This window comes from Juglans microcarpa x Juglans regia, chromosome 7S, assembly GCF_004785595.1.
Source record: "Juglans microcarpa x Juglans regia isolate MS1-56 chromosome 7S, Jm3101_v1.0, whole genome shotgun sequence".
Lineage (NCBI taxonomy): Eukaryota > Viridiplantae > Streptophyta > Magnoliopsida > Fagales > Juglandaceae > Juglans > Juglans microcarpa x Juglans regia.
The window spans coordinates 4,650,932-4,671,217 of NC_054607.1; the positions used below are offsets into that span (position 1 = coordinate 4,650,932).

The window sequence follows — 20,286 nt, forward strand, 5'->3', positions numbered from 1 at the left end:
AATATATACATATATATATATAAATTATCAAGGATCTTATTTTTTATTTGTATTATTATAATTTTTGTTGGAGTTGTAGCCAATTATTGCGATAAAAATAAAATCCCAACAATTTAGTTTAACAAATAATTAAGATATCGAATGCAATAAGAATTCTAAAACTTGTTGATTAATCCGGTCATAGTTGCATACTTGCATATTGTGTCTAAAACAACTAATCTCACATTTTATTAATCATACATGACTTTTCTAATATTAATATTTAAATAAAAAAAGAGAAAGAAAATAAGAAAAAATGTAGGATTTGAATCCAGGAGTCTAGGATTGATAATTATTTTTTGTATTATTTGTTGTCTAAATTTTTTATTATGTATGTACAGTAATTTACAAATTTTGAATCAAATTCTTGGATTGGGAATAATAATCTGAGGCGTAATTTCCATTGTGAGTGTTACTGTTAGATTAAATTATTAATATTGAGTGTTGATTTATTATTGTGTTGACAATTGTGTTGTAAACTTACATTGGAATAAATTGTGAGATTGATGAGTGAGCTAAAATCTATATTAGAGTTTTAGACTTGTGATGTTTGTCGTGTTGCAAACTAGATGCTATGAAATTGTATTGATGTTTGTTTTAATTTGTTGTGTTTTCACAATTTTGTAATTAATTATGTATTTAAATTTTCTAATGCTAGATAGATTTTTTGTCAACTTCAATTGATATTGACTTGAATGAACAAACCAACAATTTGGGAGAGACCCAAACAGTGCAAACACCAAGACTTCTTAGAGCCCTTAACAATAGTAGCTGTTCACATCCTAAGAAACGAAAGGGAAATGATATGTCGATTGTTTCAGACCATTTTACAAAGGTCAAGGGTTGTCCCATAGATGATCTTAAGGTTAAGTATAATTATTATGGCAAGATATATGTTTGCTACTCAAAGAGGAATGAAAATTCAACTATGTAAAACCATATGCCTTTATGTCCCAAAAACCCTCATAAATGTGGGCCTTTGGATACATACAAAAAAACATTGGTGGGTGAGGCAACACCTAAGGAGGGGGTTGGAGAGAGTGATGGTAGTACTGTAAAGAATCTTGTAACCCACAAGTATAGTGAAGAGACTGTGAAGTTTTTTATTGCAGAAATGATAATTATCGATGAATTGTCATTTAAAATTATTGAAGGGCAAGGATTTAGGAATATGTGTTGTTAGCTTGAACCTCAATTTAAAGTGTCATGTTATTTCACAATTGCAAGCGATTATATGAAATTGTTTGCATCAGAAAAAGAAAAGTTTAAAAAGTTGTTTAAAGATGTGGGTATGAGGATTTCATTGACTACCGATACATGGACATCGATATAAAATTTTAATTATATGTGTCTAACTGCACATTTTATCGATAGGGATTGAAAATTACAAAAAAATAATAATAATAATAATATTTTTTAATCCCTAGTCATCAAGAGGATACTATTGAGAGATATATTGAATCAAGCCTCATTGATTGGGGTATTGATAAGATATTTAATGTTACTATTAATAATACTAGTTTAAATGATACTGCAATTTCATATCTGAAACAGATTTTGACGGGAAATGTGTTGAGGGGAAAGTATAATGCTAGCACTTGAGATATTGTGCTTATATTTTGAACCTTATTATGAATTAGGGTTTAGAGGAGTGTAATGACGTCATCGCAATGATTAGGATTGAGGTTAAATATGTGCGCTTCTCCTTTGTAGGATTAGATAAGTTTAAGGAATGTGTAGAGAAGAAGAAAATTGATTGTAAGAAAAAATTGTCTCTTGATTTGCAAAATCGATAGAATTCAACTTACATAATGTGGTTATATGATGTTGGAGGTGGCTAAAAAATCTGAGAAGACTTTTAGGTAGATGGAGAGTGAGGACTATAATTTTATCTCTTACTTTAATAATGGACACATGAGACCTCCTGAAGCTGAGGAGTGGGTGGTGTGAGTTTTTGTGAAGTTTTTGAAAATGTTTTATGATACATCTACGAGATTTTCTAGGTCTTTATATGTCATGGCCAACTCCAATTTTTTGGAGATTTGCATGCTCCAAAAAGAGTTGGTTAGGCTTAGTGAAAGTGATAATAGTTGTTTGATAAACATGACTATAAGCATGAGAATGAAATATGATAAATATTGGAGTTCATTAGATTGTGTGGGTTTGTTAATGTTGATTGCAGTTGTGCTTGATCCATGTAGTAAGTTAGGGCTTCTTACTTTCCATCTGAAGAAAATTCTCGATGAGATTCGTGCCGAAAAGTTGGTGTCAAGTGTGAAATAGTTATTAGTAGACTTGTATGAGAAGTATAATACTACGTTCGGTTCTACCTCGACTAGTCGAGAACATTGTTATTGATGCAAGGTTCTTTGACAACTTTGGCATGAATGTCTTGTTTACGAACGTCGTTATTGTCTTCATGGTCTTCTTCAACCATGGACAATGGCACATATATAAATGTTGCTTTGACCTTGAAGATGAAAACTGAGATGGACGACATTTCTTCTTCTCACAACATTGCAAATTCTAGCGGCCATGAATGGTTGTAGAAATCAAAGTAGTCCATATTAATGAAGGATAAAGATGGACAATAAACAATGCTAATAATCAGCAAAGAATGATGCTAATAAACGGTACAAGATGGGGAAAACATTATTTATCTTGGAAAATCAAAGAGGTAGTATTTGACTCAATGATTATGTTTTAGTTGCTGGATAGGATATGAGGTTGGTTGAATCCTATATTGTTTGTGTATTTATAAGTTGGTGTGAATAATATTTAGTAAAATGATAAATTTTAAAATTTGAATATTACAAAACAAATGTTTTCATTAATACGGATGATGTTGTAAAATTTACTAAATGATAATATTTAGTAAGATTTGTTTTATAATATTCAAATTTTAAAATTTATTATTTTACTAAATATTATCCACACCAACTTATAAATACACAAAAAATATTAGATTCAACCAACCTCGTATTCTGTTCAGCAACTAAACATAATCATTGAGTTGAATACTACCTCTTTGATTTTTTAAGAAAAAAAAATTATAAAGATGATAATTATCGATGAATTGCCATTTAGAATTTTTGAAGGGTAAGTATTTGAGAATATGTGTTGGTTGCTTGAACTTCGAGGATTGCACGATACCTATTGGCCATGCTTGTTTCCACAATTGCATCAGAATCAGAATTTAGTACGGAAGGTCGTGTATTTGATCATTTTCAAAGTTTGTTGGCTCCGAGAATCATTAGGCACTTATTTGTGCTCATAAATGGTTGCGACATCCTTTAATACCAATTGATATTCGAGAGTCCATGGATAATGTAGAGAGTTTTGTGGTAGAATCTGGTAATGTTTTCTTCATTCAATATTCAATATTCATTTATAAATTAATTTAAGTATTTTTCATCATTCAAATTCACTAATATTTGATGTTTTAATCTTAATAATATTTCTTTATATAGTTGTGAGCACAATCAAGCATTAAAACTATTGGAGATTGAAGACAATTTAGATGTTGCTTAGGAAGATTGAAGACAATTTGAAGATGTAGAAAAGTCTTATTCAAAAACAATTGTTTAGGATAATTTGTTTTTATTTTTAATGTGAATTAAACTTTAAGTACAATTTTTATTTTTTTAAGTTATCTATATAGTAGTATATATTTAGTAGTTAGTACTTAAACCATCATGTTGTTACTATTTTACTATTGTTAATTAATGTGTTTTAACTTGAAGCTAACATTACAAATGACAATAAAATTAAAATGAAATAGAATATTTAAAATTGGTTTTAAAAACTCATCAAATTTGAATTTGAAATCAACTAAAAAAAAGTAAAAAAAGATCTTCAAAAAAATAAAAGCCCAAAAAGATGTTGAATTGGACAAAAACAAAGGCCCAAAAAGCCGACTAAAATAAGTGGCCCAAACTGAGTGAGAATTGGCCGAAACCGGTCTGGCCACTTTCACCCCTCTTCATCGGTCGGTTTTGGCCGGTTTTAGGAGTGGAAAACAATCGGTCGATCAATTTCGTTTTGAGGCAAAAATCGAACCGACATGTTCGATTTTCACCCCTACTACTATTGTTGCATCAGTGCTTGTTACACCGCTACTAACTGGCCCTTTGATTGGATTTGTTGTTCCAGTTCATGCTATTACTGTTTCAAAGTCAATATTGCAGGTAAGATGAATAGTAAACTTGGGGAGTAAAAGTGCATTTATGAATAATTCTACCCTATTGGATTTTTAATAATATATTTTAATTAGAATTTTTATTTTAGGTTTTTTTTTTTATCCATGTCATTCTTCGGCTCATGCTCAATAACTATGCAAAACTAGTTGTGAATGTCCTTGAACCAATGATACAATTTGTTGCTATGATTTGCTTGCATTTCCATGTGCATCGGCAACCCTCTTACCATAAGTTGAAATCAAATTCAATCCATAGAGGGTCTCCAATTGATTTTACCAGTATTGAAATTCATGTTGTGGCCTTTACCATGGTATACTTAGTCTCTAAAATCCCAATTTTGCAATAAGTTCATTATTCCCTCTCAAAAAATTATTCTTGCTTTGATGCTGATGAAGTCTCATCAAGCCTTGTGTGTTCTTTTTTGGAGAGTCTTTCAATGTCAAATGGATTACTCTTGTAGGGGTGAACGTCTTAAAGTGCACTTTCAATTCTAATTTTAAAAGTGCAAAGTTGTATTAATGTTATCCAGACACCAATATTGCTAGTAGCTGATAACTTTCCATTTGAACTTTTATCCTTATGGTGATTTTGGAAACCCCTAGAGAAATAGATAAGTAATTATGTTTCTCGATTATAAGTTAATAGTAATTAAGTACTAAAATTTGCATTTGATAGGTTGTGATAGTGTTGAAACTAGTGTGTTTTACTATTTTGGGTGTTGTACTGGTGTTAGATAGTGCCAAAGGGAGACATAACATCAATAATTCATTAGTGTAATACATATAATACAGGAGAAGTTGGAGTCTAAACTAAGTCATTCTTTTATTTCTCTTAATTATGATTGTGGTTAAGCGTAACTCTCATTTTGTCAGTGTCCTCGTGTGTTGTGCCTATGAATGTTCCAATTCACTTGTCCATCTTCTTCGACCTGCATTAGGTGTGTCTTGTTCCTTATGATTGACAAAAAATCTCAATTTTCTATTATGCCTAATGGATAAAATATTTTCAAGAACAAACAAATTATAATATTTTTTGTGACACCAATTAATTTTGTTTTTGTCACAAAGAAGAAGGAGAAGTTAGCAGGACAAGTTTATTATGTACTCGAATGCAAAGCTCCACCCTGGCAGGGCTTATTGCGACCTAGTTTCTTGGGAGTAGTCAAGTTATTCTACCAGCGTATTCATTGGTTTCCATGGCTATCATGAGACTTTGTCTTGCCTCTTCCTGGGGCAGTGACTCTCGAATTAGAAACCTTTCATCCATACTAATATCTAAAATGGTTCCACTATCAAGCCTTAAATGAGGGAACTGTCAAAACAACTATGAGAGCTAGTTTAAACAACCTCAAAGCTTATAGGTGATCGATGATATTGATCTAAGGTTCTTAACAACTTGAGAATTAATGCATTTTTTACCAACATCGTTATTGTATTTGTGGGCTTCTTCAACCATGGATAGCAACATATATATAACTGTTACTTCGATCTTGAAGATGAAAACTCATTTCAATCAAGATCTTTTTGAATTTTTTTAGTTGATTTCAAATTTAAATTTGTCAAATTTTTAAAACCCATTTTAAATGGTTAATTTCATTTTAATTTTAATGTCATTTGTAATATTAGCCTCAGGTTAAAAAAGTTAATTAAAAATATTAAAATAGTAATAATGTGATGGTATAGGTACTAACTAGTAACTACTGAGTATATACTATTATACTAATTACTAGATAACTTAAAAAAAAATAAAAATTGCACTAAATGCTTAATACACATTACAACTAAAAATCAATTGTCCTAAGCAACAATTGTTTTTGAATAAGATTGTGCTATGACTCGTTTGAATAGTGAGATAAGATAAGATGGTTTTAGATAAGTTGAATAAAATATTATTAGAATATTATTTTTTAATATTATTATTATTTTGAGATTTGAAAAAATTGAATTGTTTATTATAACTTGTATGAAAATTTAGAAAAGTTATAATGATGAGATGATATGAGATAGGTTGAGAGTGTTTCTGTATCCAAACGGAGCCATATCTTCAAATTGTCTTCAAATTATCTTCAATCTTCCTAAGAAACATCCAAATTGTCTTCAATCTTCAATAATTGTGATGCCTGATTGTGCTCCCAACTCTATATAAAAATATTAATAAGAATAAAATATTAAATATTAGTGAATTTAGATGCTGAAAAATACTTAAATTAATTTATAAAAGTAAATGATTATTGAATAAGGAAAATATTACCAGATTTTATAACAAAATTTTCTACATTATCCCTGAATTCTCGAATATCAATTAGCGTTGATGGATGTCACAACCAATTCTGAGGATAAATAAGTGTTCCAACGATTCTCGAAGCCAACAAACTCCAAAAATGATCAAGTACTCAACCTTCCGTACTAAATGCTGACTTTGATGCAATTGTGAAAATGAGCATGTCCAATAGATATCATGCCATTTTCGCAAGTACAAGTCAAATGTTGAGCTTGCTCTTCAGTGAAATCAAAGTAGTTCATTTTGCTGAAGGATAAAGATGATGGAAAAAGAACAATACTCACAATCAATGAAGAATGATGCTAACAATTGGTACAAGATGGGAAAAACAGTATTTATCTAGAAAAATCAAAGATATAGTATTCGACTTAATGACTAACTTTTAGTTGTTGGATAGGGTATAAGGTTGGTTGAACCCAATATTCTTTTTGTATTTATAAGTTGTTGTGGATAATAAATTTAATAAAATGATAAATTTTAAAATTTGAATACTACAAAACAAATCTTATTATTGATGTGGATAATATACTCTACACCTGATTTGATAATAAAATTCTTTTTGTATTTATTTTGGTTTATAAATTAATTAATTAATTTTAATTTCATAAATTGGTACGAGCATTTACAATTTACATTACCACTTTTCAATTTTTGTTCTTTCTCTAAAATGTTATTATTAATTTAAAATTATTTAAATTCTAGTAAATAAACGAGCAAACAAAGTAATTTAAATTCAAACATAAATTGCCAAAAATTCATTCTTTTTCACAAAGCTAAAGGGAGAAAGTCTTCGTGTAGACTTGAGAGTACTCCATGCATGAAAATAGGGAGTCAATGAAAGGAATGAAAGAGAAAGAAAATATTTTAAGTTTTTAGTTTTAAAAAGTTTTAAAGAGTGTTTAAACAAAATTTGGGTAATATATATATATAGATATATATAAATTATCAAGGATCTTATTTTTTGTTTGTATTATTATAATTTTTGTTGGATTTGTAGCCAATTATCGCCATAAAAATAAAATCTCAAGAATTTAATTGAACAAATAATTAAGATATCGAATGCAAAAAAAATTCTAAAATTTCTTGATTAATCCGATCATAGTTGCATACTTGCATATCGTGTTTAAAACAACTAATCTCACATTTTATTAATCATATGCGGCTTTTCTAATATTAATATTTAAATAAAAAAGAGAAAAAAATAAGAAAAAGTGTAGGATTTGAATTCAGGAGTCCATGATTGATATAGTTTAAACTGTTAGATAAGAAAATAGTAATACTAGATACAGTTATAGAGTGCACAAGCGCCATGCAATGTTTTTGAAAAAAAAGTGAGGTCTACTATTAAATAGTTAATTTTTATTTTATTTTATAAAAGACTTATATTTATTCACTTTTTCAAAAGAATTACGCGGTGCTTACCTTTGTAAATGATAATAAGATTTATATATCTTAATATATTTTAAAAAATCTCAATAATATTTATAAAAAATGATTTGTACAAATTCTAAGTAGACAAGTGTGCAATCCCTTTGTAAAAAAGTCGGTCTCACTTTAAAAAAGTATAAAAAAATCTTTTTTGTTTGGATTGAACTTTTTCAAAAGATCTATGCGAAACTTATGTATTTAGAATTTGTACCTCGTATTCCTCAATATTTATATAAACGATAATAAAATATGTAGAGTACACTATATCCTATGTTTGTTTTTTGAAAAACCTACAATCTATTGTTGATGGTTAAGTTCTAATAAAAATTTTGAAGGAATACTGGTTTCTTGCTTCCAACTAACATTAGTAGAAAAAATTGCACTAAATCTAAAGTATTAGAGAGACCACTCGGTATGCATACATTGATACATACGTATGAACTCGTAATATTTATCTCATCTTCTAGACTTCTTCCTTGCTTCTCTACCACCTCTCATTTTCCCCTCCTTCAGCAAACATCACTCACTCAGTGGAGCAACCCCCTTAACCACTGCCCCCACCACCAGCCATGTCCACTTCTTCAGTGCCCTCTAGTCTCTTTCTCTCCCTCTCGCCCCCCATCGAGCTAGAACTCTGACTCCCTCTTTCATTAAGACCAACAACATCTTCATCTTCATCTTCATCTTCTTTTTCATTTTCTTACTCGTACTCCAATGGATTCAACAAAGGGACAACTGGATTTTTCATACCCGCGTGCTTGACGTTGTTGTTTATAAGAAGAGTGGGCTGCCGAGGCAAGAAGGGAATGTGCCATTGCTATCATTTGGGGTAATCCCGAATCCGATAGCTAAAGTTGAGAAGAACACAGATTCGTCCCAGGCTCTGTTTATAGTGCTCCCCTTTGTAGTTGTTGCCACTATGATTGCCGCTCTTGTTCAACCTTCCACATATACTTAGTGGGTCTTTTGGGTTTACCAAGTTTTCAAATTTTGCATGTGCCTGTGTGATTATGTTCATCTTCTTGAGTTATCGTTCTTTAGGTGTGATTTTCCTTTATGGAGTTGGTTTCCAACTATTGCATGCAGTTTTGATAGTTTTTATTAAACCATGGGTTCAAAGTTTGAGTTTAATATTGGATATTTGGCTGTAGATGAATCTTATATTCTATAATTTTTTCTATCCTAGGTTCCTGTCTGTTTTTTTCAATAGACTTTTTAGTCACCGTTTTGAATGATTTTAATAACTATACAATTATGGAGTATTTAAAATAGTTGAAAGTTGTTCTTCTTAAGAATAATTAAGATTTTTATCTTAATTGTTCATTTTCTAACTTTTTTGTGAGTTTTGGAACTTTGCTGTCAGAATTAACTTCTTATTTACTTCATAATTCGTTTCTTTTCTCCTGATTTCTTTATTATTAGCGATTTGACTTCCTCTTCTGCTTTCTTTTTTTTGTAAAAAAGATAGAGGTGGTGATTGTTTCTTGTAGCTGAAAATACCTGTAAGTTGTAATCTTATAGAAATATGACTGGAATTTAGATATTAGAAAATAGGATTGCACATGCTTGATTCAAGGTTCATAAGGAGTTTGGGTTCCCCTTGTTTCACTTCGCAAGTCTTCTAGCTTCTAGTTGGCACATGATATAGCTAAACAAGTCGTGTTTTGGACTAGAGTTCATGGAAAATGTATTTAGGATTTGTTTAATAACTAAAGGAACTGTGGATTTTAAACTTTTGTAGGGTATCTAAGGAACCCTATGCCCCTGCTCTTGGTGGAATTATGTTATCTAATATTGGAATCTGATTTTTCATCCATGATTTTGCTCTTACATTTAAAAGGTACATAATCTGGACTAAGTGTTCTTAAGTTTTTCATATGAGATTAAGGCATTCCAATCCTTTTGTGAGCCTTTGAATTCGCTTACAATGTTCTTCAATTTTATTTTGCTACAGACCTTTGTCATTATCTATTGGGTTCATTGCACAGTATGTGCTAAAGCCAACCCTTGTAGTGTTAATTGCTAGAACATTTGATATGTCTCGGATATCTATGCAAGCTTTGTCCTCACATCGTGTGTTACAGGGGTTCAACTGTCTACCTTAGCAAGTTTTTTGAGTAAAGGGGATGTGGCTTTGAGCATTCTCCTGACCAGCTCTACTACTGTTGCATCAGTGCTTGTTACACCGCTACTAATTGGCCTTCTAGTTGGATCTGTAGTTCCAGTTGATGTTGTTTCCATGTCAAAGTCCATATTGCAGGTAATATGAATAGTGAATTAGGCGAATAAAAGTGAATTTATGAATAATTTTACCCAATTGAATCTTTAATATTATATCTTCTTTGGAATTTTCTTTTTCAGGTTGTTCTTGTCCCCTTTAATCTTGCCCTCGTACTCAATACCTATGCAAAACCAATTGTGAATGTCCTTGAACTAGTGATGTCGTTTGTTGCGATGATTTGCACTTCCATGTGCATTGGCAACCCTTTTTCTACAAATCGAAGCCAAATGCTGTCCATAGAGGGTTTCCAATTGGTTTTACCGGTATTGACATTTCATGTTATGGCCTTTACCATGGGATACTTGGTCTCCAAAATAACAATTTTGCAGTAAATTTATCATTCCCCCTCAAAAAATTCTTCTTACTTTGATGCTGATGCAGTCCCATCTCGCCATGTTGGGGGATGAGCTATTCATTGTCAAATGGGTTACCATCTTAAGGGTTGGTGAACGTCTTGAAGTGAACTTTCAATTCAATTTCAAAAGTGAAAAGTTGTGAATAATGTTATCTAGACACCAATACTTTCAGCAGTTGATGGCTTGCCATTTGAGCCATTAGCTTTATGATGGATTTGGAACCATAGGGATTTCTTAGGAGAAATAGATAAGTAGCTGTGTTTCTTGATCATAAGTTAATTGTTATTAAATATTGCAATTTGTATTTGGTAAGTTGTGCTAGTGCTGGAACTTGCTTTACTATTTTGGGAGTTGTACTAGTGTTGGATAGTGCTAAAGGGAGAAGTAACATCAATAATAGGAGTCATTGGTGTAATGCATATATAATACATGAGAAGTTGGAGTCTAAACTAAGTCGTTTGTTTATTTCTCTTGATTATGATTGTGGTTAAGCGTTGCTCCCCTTTGGTCTATGTCTTGTGCTGTGCTTGTGAATGTTCCAGTTCACTCTTCCATCCTCTTCAATTTGCATCAGGTGTATCTTGTTCCCTAGAATTGACAACAAATCTCAATTGTAAGATGCCTCGAGGATAAAACATTTTCAAGAACAAGCAGATCATAATGATTTTTGTCACACTAATTAATTTTATAGGCAAGAAGAAGAAGTTAGCTGGACAATTTCATTATGCACTGGAATACAAAGCTCCACCCTAGCAGAGCTTCTTGCGACCTAGTTCCTTGAGAGCAGTTAGGCTGTTTCACCAGCGTGTTTAGTAGTTTCCATGGCTATTATGGGTCTTTGTCTTGCCTCTTTCTGTGATAGTGACTCTTGAATTGGATACCTACCATCCTTACTAATACCTAAAAATGAATCTACTGTCAATGCTTAATTGAGGCAACGGTGAAAGCAACTCTGAGAGTTAGTTCAAACAACCTCAAAGCTTACAGGGGATAATGATGCATGATTATTTAATAACCTTGCCGAGAATGTCTCTATTGAGCATTAGAATAGAATTAGGTTGTGTGGCAATGACTAGAACCATGCATGCTGGTGCTTATTAGTTGTAAAGTTAAGATAAACTCTTTCTATCTTCTATAACTTTGTTGTTGCTGTACATAAACCCAACGAAATAAAATTGAGAAAAATATAGCAGATACAAATGTTTGAATGAATTAAAGGTGTCTAGATTATACTCTCACACATCCACGTTTGTGTTCCTATGTGTGTCTCTTGCATCCATATGTGCATGTTCAAATTGGCTTGAATATAGACCAAGAGCCTAATTGTTGGAGGGATGGAGATAATTTTATGGTTCGGTAAGAGAAAAACATAACATTCCCATTTGGATACAAGAAGTGTTTTATCTCATCTCATTATTATAACTTTATCAAATTCTCACATAAAATATAATAAACAATTCAACTTTTTCAAATCTCAACATAATAATGATGTTAAATAATAATATTCTAATAATATTTTATTCAAGTTTCAACTTTCATCTCAACTCATTATCCAAACCATACCTAAATGTCCTAGTGAGGTTCACAATATTTGGAAACCTTAAGCAAACAAAAACATTAACTCAGAAAATTGCTTAATACACTAGTCCATGTATTTAGCATGGAGATTGCAAGCATTTCCTATAAAGCAGCATCAACAAATCATTTAGGCCAGATACGTGATAGCAACGAGTTGTTCCACACTAGTCATTTCAGGGAACTCGTTTTTTCTGCCAAATATAGAATCTTAAAACTTGCTAGATAGGAAAGCATTCGTATATCTCTTAAAAGAATGCAAGCATGCGAACCAAACCCAATATTTACACGCCAGAATCATACGGGAGGCCGACACCGTGACCCCTTTTTCGTCTTTGAGCTTATTTGGGTTTGCTCCAACTTTAATTCTATTAACTATGTTTCCAGGATTTTTTAGCATGCTCAAAACCCAAATGTGTATCTATACAATGCTCTTATTGATCCCTTTGTGTTGTCTTGATCCTATAGCAATGCAATTGGACTATATTGTCAAATGGTGTATGAATCTATCTTACCTGATGCTTATGCTCTCACTTCCGTCTTAAAGACTTGTGGGTTTTGGCTCACTTTGGAAGAGGGTAAGCAAGTTCATGGGCAGGTTCTGAAACTTGGGTTGAGTTTGAATTGATTGGTAAGGATGAAGCTCATGGAGTTGTACAGTAAGTGTGGTGAATTTAAGGATCCACAATAAATTTTTGAGAAATGTTTGAAGATGGGGGATGCTGTTGCATCCACTGTCATGATAACATCTTATATGAATCATGAGAACAGTCTGTTGGACCTCTATGATTGATGGATTGGTTATGAATAAAGAATTCAATAGAGCTTTGGAGTTATTTAGGAAAATGTTGAGGGAAGATGTGAAGCCTAATGAAGTTACCATTATTTGTATTTTATTGGCATGTTCGCAATTGGGAGCACTAGAGTCGGGAAGGTGGGCTCACTTATATATGGAAAAGTATGAGATCAAGTTTAATCATATTGTAAGTTGTGCATTGATCAATATGTATTCAAGGTGTGGTGATATTGATAAGGCACAACGAGTTTTTGATCGGATGAAAGAGAGAGATGTCATTACTTATAATTCAATGATTTCAGGGCTTGCTATGCATGGAAAGAGTATCGATGCCATAAAAATATTTCAACAAATGAAGAAGCAAGGTATTAGACTAAACAACATTACATTCATTGGTGTGCTGAATGCATATAGTCATAAAGGTCTACTAGAGTTGGAATATGACATTTATCACTCCATGACTAGAGATTTATTAGATCCAACCACAAATAGAGCACTATGGATGCATGGTTGATCTCCTCGAGCGCGTTGGCCGGCTTGAAGATGCTTGTAACTTCATCTGAGAAATGAAAATAGCTCCGGATCATATAATTTTGGGTGCGCTATGTGCTTGTAAAATTTATGGGAACATTGAAATAGGAGAAGCAGTTGCAAAAATCTTAGTGGATTGTGGGTATGCAGATTCTGGAACGTACATTCCCTCATCAAGTGTCTATGCATTTTCTGGGAGATGGAATGAGCTTGCAGAAGTGAGAGCAAAGATGGTAGAGGGTGGAATGCTAAAGGAATTAGGCTGTAGTTCAATTGAAGTGAACAATGAGATCCATGAGTTCCTTCTCGGAGATATCATACATGTTGAGAGGGAACAAATTTTCAAGAAGTTAGAGGAGCTTAATCATGCATTAAAATTGGAAGGATACCTATCAACAACACAAATGGTTATGCAGGGTGTCGAGGATGGGCAAAATGAATGGGCTTTGGCAATACACAGTGAGAGGTTGGCGATATGCTATGGACTAATCTCAACCACAACGTATCCAACTTTGAGGATTGGGAAAAATCTAAGGGTATGTAATGACGGCCACTCCATGCATCAAGTTTGTGTCTAAGATTATCCGGAGAAAGATTGTGGTTATGGATTGCTATAGGTTCCATTATCTCGAAAGTGAAGCTTGTTCTTGTGGAGATTATTGGTAACTCGTATTTTATGAGAATATTACATTCCAATAATTCTATACGAGTTATTCTACAAGGAAGTCTTACACTACATACATCCATTTAACTAATATGTGATTTGTCATTTTTGTATTTTTATTTAAATATACACTATATTTAAGTATTAAGATATAAAAATAAAAATGATAAATCACATGTTGGTTACGTAAAGACGTGTGGTTTAAAGCTTTCATTAAAATTTTTTCAAAATATTTAATGAGTATCTATGCATTTTGTTTATAGATTTAGCGAGCATTCCACCATTTTAAGAATTCATAAATAGCAGACATCATGAGTATGAAAAGAATATAAGCTCACGGCAGAAGACAAAAAGATGAAAAAGGAAACAATAGAGTTTTAGACATGTTCGATTTATATCAGTTGCTGGATGTTGATATGATAAATTTGTAAATAGCAGTGAAATAGTTTGAGTTAAAAATATTTTATGAAGTTTTGGGAAAAAAAATAGAAAATGTTGAATAAAAATATTGTAAAGTTAAAATATTGTTATAATATAATTTTTATTTTTAGATTTGAAAAAGTTGAATTATTTTTTATGTTTTGTTTAGAAATTTGAAAAAGTTGTAATGATTAGATGAAAAATTTAAAAATTTAAAATTAAAAAGTGTTCGTGTTTGTATTTGTAGTGTTTGAATGTTGAGATGAGATGAAATCATCTTCAAAGCTAACCAGGGCATTAGATTTAGGCATGTTCAATCTATGTCTCTTTCTGGCATATTTGGCATGAGTTGTACTATACATTAGTCACTATTTACTCTCACACCCTATACCTGATAGTTTTTTTTTTTTTTTTTTTTTTTTTTTTATAGAATGTAAGGTGTTCTTCATAAGGTGTGAAATGTGGAGTAATTGATAGTGATCGATGAGAAAATTATTCTATTTGACATTCATGACGGTTTGGACGTTATTTGAAGACACAATTAATCTTAACTTGCATGATTATGATGTTACGTTGCTTGTAGTTCCTTCAAACGATTGATGAATTCCAACGCAGAAGATTTTCAAGGATAGTTATCTACAAGCAAATTACATGCTTTTTACCTTTTAATTCGGATCAAGCATTATACTCAGGTTCAATTAATTTTATTTACAACGAATTCTACAGTCAAAATTACCTTTAATTTTTTTAATTATTATTTTTTAATCATAATTTGTATTTGATTACCAATATTGTAGCACATAATCCTTTTTTATTGATCTTAATGACCATGTCGCAATCAATTGAACGCTTGCACCTGGTTATATAAAAATAATTATAAATTAATAAAATTTATTAGATTTATTTTATAATAAAAATAATTTTATAATATAATACATTGCATTAAATCAAAATAAATATGCCGTTCAGAACAGTTCGCTCAAGTTAGCCGCTTTTCACTTTTTTTTTTTTTTTTCTTTTTTCTTTTCCCATTTTTTCAATATATTTAAATATTTTAAAAAAATAAAAAAATTCCAATACAATTAAAATTACATTCTTAATCACTAAGTTAAAAAAAATTTTTGACAAGCGGTAAAATTGAACGGTACATAAAATATAATAAATAATTTAATTTTTTTAAATATCAAAATATTTTTTTATAATTTTTTATATAAAATATAATAAATAATTAAATTTTTATTCTATTATCTATAAACCATATCTGATCCATCCAAGGACAAAATAGTTTTTTTCTTATTTTTATCTAATCCTAAAGTATTTCTATACTTTTAATCAAAAGAAAAAGAAAATCACAACCACCAAAAAGACAAAAAGGTATCTCCCCCTTGGCCCCTTGCCTTTCTCTCCTTCCCTCGGAACCTTTCTTCCAAGAAACCACCTAAAACCCTGCAAGCAATGATAAATTAACCAGATTCAAATTTCCCTCATCTCTCTCTCTCTCTCTCTCTCTCTCTCTCTCTCTCAGAATAACATAAACTCTCACAATTATATAAAAACAGAACTTGGAAGATCATGGATGGGTATTTCTCTACTCTCTCTCTCTCTCTCTCTCTCTCTCTATGCAATTTCATTCATATATATTTTTCACTTCCCTCCCACTTTCTCTATGATTAGTTAAAACACACCTCAATCTTTCCCTTTTTTTCTTTTTTGTTTTTCTGGTTGAATTCGTCTTGCAGATCTGAAACATACCCGAGAGAGAGTAGCTTTCAGAGAGCGACATCAACCTCTGCAGCGGATACGACGACGAGCGTGCACGTGACCGCCCTGGATGGCCTCGTCAACGTCAACTCCCTCTTCACCATCGCCGTCTTTGTGGGGCTCTCCCTCACCACCCCCGGCCAGCACAGCCTTGAGAACAACTCGGCCTGCGACGCCGGCATCGATGTCGCCAGGAAGCTCCTCGTCTTCGAGGTCGTCTCCTTCAGCTTCTTCCTCTTCTCCTCTCTCGTAGCCCAGGGCCTCAAGCTCGCCATCAACCTGCTCAACAGCAAAGACGTCGACGAGGCTTTCCGCGCCCACATCAACCTCAAGGTCCTCAGGCTCGGGATGATGGGATCGGCCGTGGGCTCCGTCATGGGCTGCATATTTCTTATGCTTTCCATGATCAACGTCATCCAGATCCGGCTGGGATTGTTGTCGTGCGGTAGTAAATCCGCCGTCCATGCCGCCGCCGCGTTGCTTATCCTGGTCTCCTCTGCTCTCTTCGTTTATATTTCTACTGCCATATATGCTTTTATGCAGTGATTTTGCCGTTCGGTAAAGAACTTTTTCTCTTTTCCAATCTGCGTATTGCTGCCTTTGCCCGATGTTTAAGATCAAGTTCTCATGGGTTGATGTAAGGAGCCCAATGGCATTGCGTCTAACATTCAATAATGTTTGCCTGATCTGGGCTATTAATTGGGTATTGTGTTGCTGTGGTTTGGAATTTTTGCCTCTTACCCAAAAATTCTTGTGAAGTTTGAACTATGCCCCTTTTAAATTTTTAAGTTAATACTCGACAAATTGAAATTTCTGCATCTATAGTGTTTATGGAATAGCTCTATAGACATTGTGCTGGAATAAGACTTTCAAGCTAATATGAGTGTGGCATGCAGCATTACTCTGCTGCAAACCCTATATATGGCGTTGAACTTATACTCTTAAATCGTTGGAAAAACCGAAGGCTCATGCTTCTAAAACTTCTCATGTCTCCAAATTGTCTAAGAATATTCAGAAAGGCCATTTGATTCTATATCTCAACCTGTCCGTTTCCTTTTTCCCAACCCAAAGGTCTGGATCAAGAAGTCATGCCCGAAGGTTAAACAAGTCTGAGCATCCCCATTCGGATGCCTAAAATTTTTCCTAAATTTTAGCTAAAAAAGACATTCCCTATAATTTTATCCTAAATTTTACTTATCTTTATAAAATCTTCTACATCTCATTCCCTATCCTTTCTCTATTCTATTAAAATAATATTCTTCTATTATTTTTTTATTACTTTTTTTCTCTCACTTCCATTTCCATTTTTAACCACTAACTCTTTTGTCTTATTCTCTTATTTTTAAAGATCACATTTTATAAATATTTATACAATTTTTTTTTTCCAGATACAATATTATTTTTCAATTCAACATCGGTATTAAAAATAATAATTTTTTAAAATATGTTCATTTTCCTCGTATTGATGATAAAATATTTTACAAAATAGTATAACGGTAACATTTTGAATTTGTCATGATTAGTATACAAGTTTTGTCATTTATATAACGGTAACTTTTTTTGTCTCTTCTCCAACGGTAACTTTTTTTGTCTTTTCCCTAATGGTAACTTTTTGTCTCTTCTCTAACGGTAACTTTTTTTGTATTTTCCCTAACAGTAAATTTTTTTTATCTTTTCTCCAACGGTAACATTTTGTGTCTTATATGTAACGGTAATTTTTTCCTCTACAAATACGCATTCTGCTTTCATTCACATTCTCAACCAAACCGAAGTCTCATCTCCAACTCCTTTCATCAAATGACTCATTCTTTTTTCCGCAAATTGCTTACATACTTGTCATCTGATGATGAGTTGGATGCTGTTATTAATGCTGAGGCTGATGGAGAGTCATCGAGACATTGTGGCAATCGCCAACGTCGTAAGTTTATTCGGCGTGATCATATTCAAGGGCACGAGCGCATTTTCCGTGACTATTTTGCAGAAAATCCAGTATATCCTTCCAATCTATTTCGAAGGAGATTTCGGATGAGTCATGCCCTATTTCTCTGTATTCTAAATGAGATAGAGGCTTACGAGCCCTACTTCGTCCATAGAAGAGATAATGCCGGAAGACTCGGTTTATCTTCTATGCAAAAGATAACCGCATCACTTAGAATGCTGGCCTATGGGGTTACTGAAGATTTTATGGATGAATACAAACGTATTGGAGAAATCACAGCAATGGAGAGCCTCAAAACATTTTGCAAGATAATCGTAACTGTTTTTTCAGATGAATATTTGCGGTCTCTAAATACCAATAATATTGCTCGATTGCTTGTGGTTGGTGAACAACAGAGATTCCCAGGAATGCTAGGAAGCATTGATTGCATGCATTGGAAGTGGAAAAACTGTCCCGCCGCCTGAAAATGTATGTACTCTAGCCACATCCGTGAACCAACTATTATTTTAGAAGAAGTTGCTTCATATGATCTCTGGATATGGCATGCATTTTTTGGTATGCCCGGTTTACATAACGATATTAATGTGCTAGAGAGATCTTTTATTTTTATGGAACTTGCCCAAGGGCGTGCTCCACTAGTCAATTACACAATTAATGGCAACGACTACACTATGGGGTACTAACTTGCCGATGGTATTTATCCCAAGTGGCCAACGTTTGTGAAGACGATTCCATCACCCCAAGAGAATAAGAAGAAAAACTTTACTACAGCACAAGAATCTGCAAGAAAAGATGTCGAGCGTGCCTTCGGGATACTTCAACAACGATTTGCAATCGTTCGTGGACTTTCCCGATTATTCAAAGTCAATGACCTAACAAATATAATAAAAACATGTGTTATTTTACATTACATGATCATTGAGAACGAGCGTAATGATAGTCAGGGTCTGAACATGGAGTATGATCAACTTGATGATGATATTCCAGAATTATCGCACAATCCAACAAATGAGTTTATAAACTTCATTCAGCGCCATTATGAAATTAGAGACAGCTCGGCACATCATCAATTACAAGCAAATTTAATTGAACATCACTGACAATTCCATTCCCAACAATAGAAGAGAAGGTTGTGTTGGAGTCTCTATTTTATCATTAGTAACGACGATGTATTTCAAGTTTCTAGAATTTCCATTCCAAAAAACATGTTTGGTTCAAGAAAATGCAGTTTAAGTTATTGTAATATTTTCATTATCTGTAATAGTTTAAGAATTTGTAATGTCGAGTTGTAATCAAGCAACATCTATCCATGGATGACTTAAATTCGACGATCACGGGATCTATCTTCTTAATAAAACTTTGTAAACGTACTAATTATATAATACAATAAATGCAGAAAAGTGCCACAAACGAGTGGTTCATAATATACATCACTTTTAATACTGAATAAATGTTTAGTTACAAAAAAAATAAATGTCTCAATCTGAGGATGCATTGCGTCGCGCCAATATCTTTCTTTGAAGTTGCTGGAAATATACCTGCTAAACTTCATTTAACGTACTCACATCGAGCAACATTATGCGCTCCTCTCTCTCCAATAGGGCGATTTCCAATTTCTCCGCCTCCAACCTCAGTCTCTCGTCCTCTTATCTACTTTTATTTTCCTCAATTTCTCGTTCATATGCCATCTTCTCGGCCTTGAGTCGAAAAAATTCTTTCTCCTGAGCACGTAACTCCTCTAGGAGAGTATACCTTTTCTTGCTGAGCTCCACAAGCTCTTCTGAGGCCCTGCCTTGGGTCTTACGTTTTCCTTTCTCAGCTTTTCTCCTTATTGGCCCTATCCAATTCGATGACATCATTAGTTTCCAGATTCTCGCCCTCCACCCACTGAATAAATGAGTGAATTAGTTGCCACTGCTGATGTACGCGAATATGTAAGGGACATCGTCGACCTTTGCTTTGTCCCGTCCTGACGCTGATTCCATTTTGGCTGGTCTTTTAATAGCTGTCAACAATG

The 20,286-nt window shown here is 32.8% G+C and overlaps 3 protein-coding genes and 2 pseudogenes across 3 annotated transcripts; all 5 read left to right on the forward strand.

Moving 5' to 3' along the window:
* Positions 1 to 2,474: 2,474 nt before the first annotated feature.
* On the forward strand, positions 2,475 to 5,544 carry LOC121241492 (annotated as a pseudogene).
* A 2,971-nt stretch (positions 5,545 to 8,515) lies between these two features.
* LOC121241494 lies at positions 8,516 to 11,455 on the forward strand (annotated as a pseudogene).
* A 1,658-nt stretch (positions 11,456 to 13,113) lies between these two features.
* LOC121240455 (pentatricopeptide repeat-containing protein At1g08070, chloroplastic-like) lies at positions 13,114 to 14,160 on the forward strand. Its single transcript, XM_041137920.1, has one exon. The coding sequence runs from the start codon at positions 13,521 to 13,523 to the stop codon at positions 14,061 to 14,063; it is 543 nt and encodes a 180-aa protein (XP_040993854.1). The 5' UTR covers positions 13,114 to 13,520; the 3' UTR covers positions 14,064 to 14,160.
* A 1,771-nt stretch (positions 14,161 to 15,931) lies between these two features.
* LOC121240453 lies at positions 15,932 to 17,036 on the forward strand. The gene is made up of 2 exons (XM_041137918.1): positions 15,932 to 16,149; positions 16,309 to 17,036. Exons 1-2 carry the CDS (start codon positions 16,142 to 16,144, stop codon positions 16,874 to 16,876), a joined length of 576 nt encoding a protein of 191 aa, XP_040993852.1. The 5' UTR covers positions 15,932 to 16,141; the 3' UTR covers positions 16,877 to 17,036.
* A 1,091-nt stretch (positions 17,037 to 18,127) lies between these two features.
* LOC121241496 lies at positions 18,128 to 18,733 on the forward strand. Its single transcript, XM_041139273.1, has one exon. The coding sequence runs from the start codon at positions 18,128 to 18,130 to the stop codon at positions 18,731 to 18,733; it is 606 nt and encodes a 201-aa protein (XP_040995207.1).
* The last annotated feature ends 1,553 nt before the right edge of the window (positions 18,734 to 20,286 follow it).

Bases quoted from the DNA above. Each gene is read 5' to 3' on its own strand.
- LOC121240455 (XM_041137920.1), top strand. From the start codon at position 13,521: ATGAAAATAGCTCCGGATCATATAATTTTGGGTGCGCTATGTGCTTGT.
- LOC121241496 (XM_041139273.1), top strand. From the start codon at position 18,128: ATGACTCATTCTTTTTTCCGCAAATTGCTTACATACTTGTCATCTGAT.